This window comes from Corapipo altera, unplaced genomic scaffold (genome assembly GCF_003945725.1).
Source record: "Corapipo altera isolate COAL_440 unplaced genomic scaffold, ASM394572v1 180, whole genome shotgun sequence".
NCBI lineage: Eukaryota > Metazoa > Chordata > Aves > Passeriformes > Pipridae > Corapipo > Corapipo altera.
The window spans coordinates 130,617-139,100 of NW_020884915.1; the positions used below are offsets into that span (position 1 = coordinate 130,617).

At 41.8% G+C, this 8,484-nt stretch overlaps 1 protein-coding gene across 1 annotated transcript in view; it reads right to left on the reverse strand.

Moving 5' to 3' along the window:
• Positions 1-2,162: 2,162 nt before the first annotated feature.
• LOC113952769 (opsin-VA-like) overlaps positions 2,163-8,484 on the reverse strand; it is a 7,103-nt gene continuing 781 nt past the window's right edge. Inside the window, exons 2-5 of the mRNA XM_027655190.1 lie at positions 8,202-8,259; positions 7,778-7,895; positions 3,971-4,210; positions 2,163-2,865 (exon numbers count right to left, since the gene is read on the reverse strand). Of these exons, the coding sequence (XP_027510991.1) occupies positions 2,635-2,865; positions 3,971-4,210; positions 7,778-7,895; positions 8,202-8,259 (647 nt within the window). The 3' untranslated portion in view covers positions 2,163-2,634. The remainder of the gene's footprint in view (positions 2,866-3,970; positions 4,211-7,777; positions 7,896-8,201; positions 8,260-8,484) is intronic.

Consider the following 8,484-nt stretch of genomic DNA (forward strand, 5'->3'; position numbering starts at 1 on the left):
TATGACAATTAGTTTTGCCCAGGAAACAAAATCCTGTTAGAACTTTCATCTCTGCAGGAGCCCAGGTGTCTGTGAGGGGAGTGCTGGATGGGCACAGGAGACCCCTGGACCTGAGAGAAAAATCTTGCTTTGTCTTTCTAGCTGTTGCCTATGACCGGCCAAAAGGAAGCAGGGCTTAGTGTCACGACTTTTCAGTTTCTTCTGTACGCTCTCTCCCTCTGAGAATTCCTGGTTTGTTCCTTTTGTGCAGTAGTTCTCCCTTTCCCTTATAAAAAGGCCAAAGCTATTTGTCTGCCCTGTGGGGGAATGTGAGCAGTGCCCTGAGGGTCCTCTATCAATCCCCTGCCCTATAGTGTTTGAGAGCAGTAATTCATGTCTGGTGTCAGTGTCCCCCTGCCCTGCTCGGCAGTGATGTGACCCCCGGCTCACCCTGCACTGGCTGCTGCTGCATTTAATGGGTGAGGACCCACTTGTGTTAGTTGAAGACACTGTCTTTGACTGTCTTTACAAACTGGTGTCCTCAATTAATTTACAGATGCAAAGCAGGTTTTCCTTGGTGAAATGTTCTACAAGTACCACTTTATCCTGAGTGACCCTGACTGAGGATGACACAGCCAGTAATCAGATGGGGAATCTCATGGTAACTTGCTATTTTCTATGGCTTTCTGTGCGTTTTTACATCGTGTTTTTTCACTGCCATTACTTAAGTTTTGTTGCCTTATTTGGTACTACAGAGCTGTACTTTACATATCTTAACCTTCTCAGGAGATAAAGTAATTCTGGTGCTTTTAATTAAACACTAGCACTTCTGCCAATTCTTCATGATTTAATATATCCAGTACCATTAACATGTGATTAACCTAGGTCAACATATCCTTGAAAGAGAAAATCTGAGTCTTAAATGCAAGAATTTTTACTTTCAAATCATATCTGACTGTTTTAACAGACTAATGAGCACAAAAAGGTGCATGCAATAATAACTGAATACCTTACCCTTCCTGTCTCACAATATTTCCAAAACATTTAAAAGAGGCATATAGATCTGTTCGCTTTTCTGCTCTAGATGCCACAGGATTAATGGTAAAGAATGTGGCTGTCAGAATAAGGACCAACGTTTGGCTTTAAGATTGAGCCCTGCCAAAATGACACTGTAAAAGACAGTCACCTAATGAAATTTTGTGAGATGAAGGCCATAGAGTCTTTTGCAGTGAGTTCTCACATGTGCAGGTTGTGATTTTATTTGCGGAGTAACTCACCTGTTTTGGATCTTACCATTCTGAAATCAGGGCATTCGAATCTGAACATTCTTCTACTCAGAACACAGAAAAAGGATCAAATTCAAAATAAATTTGAGTCCAGGATGAATTAAGAGGAAGATCACAATGTATAACTATTGCTTATTAAAAATTATGTGTTTAAAATGTTACAAGTTAGTTGTCTGTGTCTTGCAACTAAATTTCTCTAAAAAAGGGAATTGTCAAGTATCTTCACCTCCAGGGTGCAGGGTGCTGAGGGTGAAACAGGCAGAGCTGCCCTTTGGGAGAGGAGGCACGGCGGGGAGCTGGGTAAAGGGAACAAGAGCAGGGCCAAAGAAACTGCCCCCACAGAGAGTTAAGAGAAAGCACTACAGAAATACACTTCCTGCAGGGATCACATTTTACCTGTAGAGCATCTTTTAACAGAAAGATCTTATTGAATAATTCTTACGTCTTTGATGAAACAAAAAACATCAGCAGTAACCTAAGCAGGTACCTACTGTAACATGTTTGTCTTGGATGTCAGATACACTCTGCCCTGAATAATTCTAATTTTGTTGAAGTAAAACTGAACCATGGATGATTCATTCCATATCCCGTTTCTATTGTAAGGCCTGTACAGAACAGAGTTACTGTAGCTTCTCTATACCACTAAGGAGTAACATTTGTTTCAATTGGTATTCTATTAATATCTTCTCTAGAAATAATGGTTTCCCATACTAAAGTATATAAATATAGTCAGCCATTGCCTTTTCTTCTAAAACACATTCAATAAAGGTAGATCTTATATGGGATTAAAAATCTGATATGCCAGTTCTTAGCAACATTTCATACAATGATCCCAAAGGCTGTTTAACACAGAAGTCTGTCTTTATTACACTTGTAGCCTAGTTTGGCTTTGCATGTGCAAGTGACGTTCCACTAAAGCCAAGTATATTGCTGCACAGCACTGTGTGAATTAACCTGAGATGGAAAGATGGCAATTTCCATTCTTCTTCACTGTTTACAGAAAGTGTACTTATGTTGTACTCCTTGTTTCTGAAAGCAGAGGAGTCAGTAATTTGTGCCAGGATCAATAACTCAATTAAAAGGAATTTAAGGGCAGGAGAGACAGAGACACAACTGCTCCTCACAGGAGAACAGCAGTGTGGTGCCATTGCCTGCTGTGGATTGGAAAGGGGAACACAGAGGAGGAAAGGACTCACCTTCTGGCTGGGCATTTGCACCTGCAGAGCCAGGAGCTCCTACGTGCACGAAGGAGCTGGAACCTCCGGTGCCCACAGGAGTATAATGTCCCCAATGACAACACATTTTTATAGTAGATGACTGTAACACTGAAATACACTGTAGCACTGCATTAATGATCACATCCTCCACTCTACGTGGGACAAATTTTGTTTCCTGAAGATGCCAACTGAGCAAAGGATTGGCAATTTCCATGTTCATCTCCAATTTTCCTTTCAGAAGCGGTGCTACGAACTGCCATGGTGGACATCTCACTGCCTCCCCTGTCCTGGGTTAGCACTGCTCTCTCTGAAGTTGGGTTCACGTTGGACTCTGCAATTCCTGTGGCATTGCACCTGAACATTTGAATCAGACACCTCCTGAACTAGAAAGGTAAAAAAACAGGAGATCAATTAAAACACATGAGAAATTTTAAAACAGTTCTATAAATTAGTCTGTGTGTTAGCTAAAACTCTTAGAAATTCTCTCGTGAATCAGCTGGGAATATAAAGAAATAACCCTAAAAAATGTATTTGCCCATGCCACCATGAAGAACTCTAAACCTGAGAACTAATGATGTTCTCAAAAGACCCAAACTATTTCCCTCTTCTGATTGTAACTAACCACATCTAATGGACAGAACTGGTCATTTCTCCAGACTCAAGAGTTGCTTTCATACACTAAATCCCAGCAATTCAAAGGTGGTTTGTCTGTTGTTTGCATCCACACACAGGGGATGAGCAGCATCTGCCCCGCACTGGGAGACCAGGGTGCTGTCCACAGCATGAGAGACAAGCAATAGCTGTCTCACTGAATAAATGTATTCACCACTTCTTATCCAGTGGTCACTTAACTATTTTTCTTCTTTTCGCTTACATGCTTATACTCTGCTTGATGGCACCACTCTCAGTAACTTCATTCCCTGCAGAAATCTGTGCACGTTTGTTATCATGCTTGTTACCACTCTGAGCACACAGCACTCCGGCCCAGCCCCACAGCAGTTCCTTTTCTCTGCATCTGATCCTCTGCCCTCACTCCAGAGAAGAAAGCTCCCTGTCCATGGGCACATGCAATGCTTCTACCCCACTGCACATACAACCACAAATGCAGCACTTCCCCGACACAAATTCAAGCTTTGAAAAGTTCCACCCCGCCTTAAAATCAACTTTTTGGTGTTGCATTCCTGAAGAATTACTGAAATACACCGGGACAGTCTTAGAACAGAATTTTCATACAGAAAACCAACTGATGTTCACTAAGGGCTGATTTTCCTTTATAATATCTAAACCTAATAATTATTAACACTTATATTTTAATAATGCACAGAGGCTTACGCTATCTTACGGCAGGCAGATTATTTTTTTTTGTTCTAAATGCTGGATGTTGTAATACTTGTAAACTAACACATAGGCAGGTAGAAATAGTTCACCATAAAGCAAGATAAAATAGCAAAATATGAGTTTTAAAGAAACTTTGAGAGCATACCGTACCTGTTTGTTCATAAAGACATAAATAATTGGATTATAAACAGTAGCTGTTTTGGAAAAGAAAGCTGGGATTGCTGCCAGACAAGGATCCAGCTCAATGGAGGGGTCTGCAGTGACGAGGATGGAAAAGGCGGCGTATGGCATCCAGCAGATCAGAAAAGCAATGATCATAACAACCACCATTCTGGTCACTTGTCTTTCAGGTCTCCTGGTAGTTCTGAGCCTGCCTTGTGTTTCTGACACCTTTAAAGAAGAGATAAAAGATTCTAAAAAAGAAAAAAGAACAAGGCCTCCAACAGTGACTTTAGTGAGCGGGGCAGTGACCTGCCATGCTGGGACGACAGACCTGCGCTTCCCAAATGTGGCAGCAAAGGAGGAGGCTGTTACTGACCACAGGGTGCCAAAGTCCCTGCTCAGGGACAGGAATTACCCTATACTGGCAGTACTAAACTTTCCTCTGCTTAAGTATTGTTTTATTTTTATTGTGAAAGTGAAAAAGAAGGACATCACAGTGAGTCATGAGCAGACAGGGAGCTGGATTCCAGCACTTTCTAGTCCACGTAGCCTTTGCAGACAAGTAGGTGACTGATATGGGTGTTACAGCCAGCACTGCTCAGGCTGTGCAACCCCCTCACCCTGGGGGATGGCCACACCAGGGGAGTCTGTCTGGCTCAGTGGTGCTTTATGGCCTTCACCAGAAGAGCTGCTATGATCTAATGACACCAGAATTAAAGGAGGATTGGAGCATTTAGTAGGAATGCTCTCCCTCTTCCCCTCATTGATCATGCAAGCAGCCTGGGCAGAGATGTTGATACAGTGATTATGTGATGCCAAACAATGTGTTTCTGGGAAACATCCTTGTTTTGTTTCTGATGACTTGGTGAAACAAGGCACTGTTACGTTAGTTTACATGGGAAGTAATTAATGATAATGCTGTATGGCTCTAGAAGAAACTGATGCCAGGTCTTAAAATAATACATGCCAATAAAGTAGATTTTTTGGCATAATATGGCCTTTTAACTTCCTGCAGTAATGTTAGATCTCTATGGACACACTTCCCCTAATAACCCTTGAACTACACTCAGAGAATTCAACATATTTTGTACTTTTAGAGGTATAGAAGCACCTCCTGGGGGGGGGGGTGTCCTCATCTCTGTAGAAAATTGCAATTAATGTTGGGTTTTTATGCTGTTGTTATATAACATATATACAATATATATACATATGTATTATGTTTAATAATAATAATAATAATAATGAATTGTTATAACAGGTACAAGTTCTTAGGCATCAGTGAAGGCTGTGTTAGGTATTGAGCAAAGCTAAGATATGCCCTGTCACTATATGACACTTCTACAGCATTTTTTCATATATGCTGTACCCACACAGAGAGCAGCCCAGCCTCCCTTTCAGCAGAAGTACAATCACCCTGGGGTAGGAACACAATCTCCCTGATTGCACTTTCAACTGTTTCATCTTTGTCTGTCAGCCTGGCCTTTTTCTCATCTATGGTTTTTCCCTTCTGTCTAAAAACTGATAAGGAATCATGTACTGGTGCTTTATCTTCCAAACAAAGGCATACTGCCAAAACAACTTACCTCTGTGCTAAACTGCTAATTTGATCTTTTCCTGAAAATTAATTTCTTTCATCAACTTTGCAGTTGGAGTGAAAGCCACTATTGGCTCTGTAAAGCTGGTGTCACCAGGACTGAGAGACTGGCAGACTTTACTAAGACAGAACTGTGCCACTCGGGACCAAGTCTGCATTGTGGCAACCATGGGACATGGCAGCCAAAATCTGGGAAAGGGGATGGTTGGGAACACCAAGACACCAGTTCTGGTGCCTGGGCCTCTCTCTGTTCACTGTAGTCAGATTTCTGAAAACGAGTTTAGCTGTGAGATATGGCCATATGGTAATTCATTATAGATTTACAGATTATATTGCAGGTATTGGCTTTTCAGAGGCAAAGGCCAGGACTTGCATAAGCCAGATGGTCACAACTACATCACCTGTAATGTGGTCCCCTGAGGGCACTCTTGTTCCCTGGCTGTGCCATCCACCAGGTCACTGAGCTGTGAGGGAAGTGTGAAACACACAACTTACCCAGAAGTGTGATTTTTTAAATAATACTGCTATTCTTTCTGGATAGCAGAGAGAGGAGTGAGAAAGACAGCCCAGTGAGATCACACCAGAGTGGCTCCAGGCCATGCTGGTACACACTATATGGCACTGACCAGCCTTCCAGAAGACATCATGACCTGACTCAAATGGCAAAATGGGCCGTTCATGACATCTGCTGTGACTGACGATGCCTCCCTTGCTCCTCATCTCACCTGCTTTGTTTTGCATTTGCAGACTTTTAAGAGGAAGGAAACGGTCCTTTCTGTGCACCACCTAAAGCATCTGATTAACAGATCAGCCACTGCTCTGGCAGTCCCATGACAGCACTAGATGCAAGTGGTCTCACTGTCCTTCACACCCCCTCTGTTGGGGTGATGTCTCAGGCAATCTCATGGGTTCCCCTCCCAGGAACATCCTCCTGGAGGTGGCCCTGTGTCCCCCCCGGGTCCTCAGGGACAGCCTCGTGTCCCCAGCAGGAGTAGGAACCTGAGGTGGCTGCTCTGGGCTGCCCCTCTTCCCCCACATTGAGTTGGCCCCCTGTGCTCCCCCTTCATCCCATTTCCTCTGCAGGACAGGCAGGACAGGTGAAATAAAACACTAATAGAAATTCTGGATATTCAGAATAACAGAACCATAGTTTTACAAATTCTCTTAGGAGACCCTGAGTCCTCAGCAACGATTTCCTTCAGGCATCTCCATATCCTGCTCTTCCAGGCCCCACTCCCTGGCAGGCACCAGCTGTCCCCCCTGCCATCCACATCCCACCTCTTTTGTTTAATTCTGAAATCAACCTCTCCCAGCCATTCAGCCTTCACTCCCCTGAAAGAATCCGTGAGGAAATCAAGAAAAATCCTTTCAGAAGAATCACAGTGTCACCCAAAGTTCCCTTCTGTTTCATTTTACTTAGAAAGAACAACATTCAAAATAAATACAATTTGACTATCTCAAATACTTTCAAAACATCAGTAAATTGAAGAAACTCACTGAATTTATTACTGAAGCAACAAGGCAAGGCAGCTTTGCAGTAAATAGAAATATTAATATTGTCCCAAAATACTGTCCCAAAATCCAGTTCCAGATAGGAATTTTCCTATTCTATTGTCTTCTTTTTCACTTTTTGCAGCTTCTTCTTTGAATCAGGTGAACACAACCATTAAATAAAATTCAAAAGCATTTCTCAAGCCTTTAAAATATTTCTGGACAATCTAATATTTTATTTACTAAACAGGATTGCATTATTTACAAATGCTACATCTCACTCTGCATATAATTGTTACAAGCCAGTAGCCAGCACTCTTAAAATTTACAATTGAGTCATTTTAAGCTACATTCTGATTTGCCTGGTTTGAGTCTTAAGAAATGTCACTGAATTGAAGCACAATTGTGAATAAGCCAACACTGGGTAATTCAGTTTCTTTATTTATGAGGCAGACATTCTTTCATTTGTATGATGTTTGACTAATAGATGACTAATAAGTGATGCAAAACTGCACACTTTGAAAAACCACTTCTAACCATGGCATGTATTTCTGTTTGTAGGGATAATTATTTAACAATAACTGAGTGTGTTTGCTGACTGCAATTCTGATCTGCTTATGTCTGATCTTTATAGAAAGTCAAACTTAAAAATTCCAAACATTTGCGTACATGAACATTTTAAAAGTTTACTTATCAGTGCTTCTTCTTACCTTTTTTAGCTTCTGCACCAGTTTTCCGTAGGATACCAAAATCACTAATAAAGGCACTATAAAACAGGTGGTGAAGAACACAATAATGTATGCATGGTCAGCATAAGTTCCTGAGTACCTGTATAAAACACAAAATACATTGTGTATATATTACTAATATGTGGTGTTACTATTTCCTTGAAGTAGGAATTTTGCTCTTCAAAACTGCCTGTAATATTTTTGTCAATTGCTTTTATTCCAAGTGCCCCTTTACAACTCTAGCTGCATAATCAGATGGAGCCCTGGGACGTTTCCCTGCCCCAAGCTAGGACAGGATCCTGTGGCCACAGGTCAGTCCCACAGAACTGTGGGGCCCCTCAGGTGGGAAGGGACATGTAGTCCAATCTCCTGCTCCAAGTGGAGCCAGCTATGGGGTCAGACCAGCTTGCTCAGGGCTTTGTCTGCTCTTCTGAAAAAATCTGTCTCTTTGTCCTCTTTGACTCCTGACAAAAAGCACAAGGTATAGGGTGGCTATTTCCATTAGAGCTGGAAGCTCCTCCCTTTAGAAATTTTTGTTTTAAAAGCTGTTCATGGAAAATTTTTTTTCGTTTTTATCACAACTTTCTTCGCATCTGTTTTTTGCAGAGATGTTTAAACCTTTCCTTTAAATTCCTGCCCCCAAGGCCTCTTCAGCTGCAAGTTTCATTTCTTTACCATACCACGCGAGG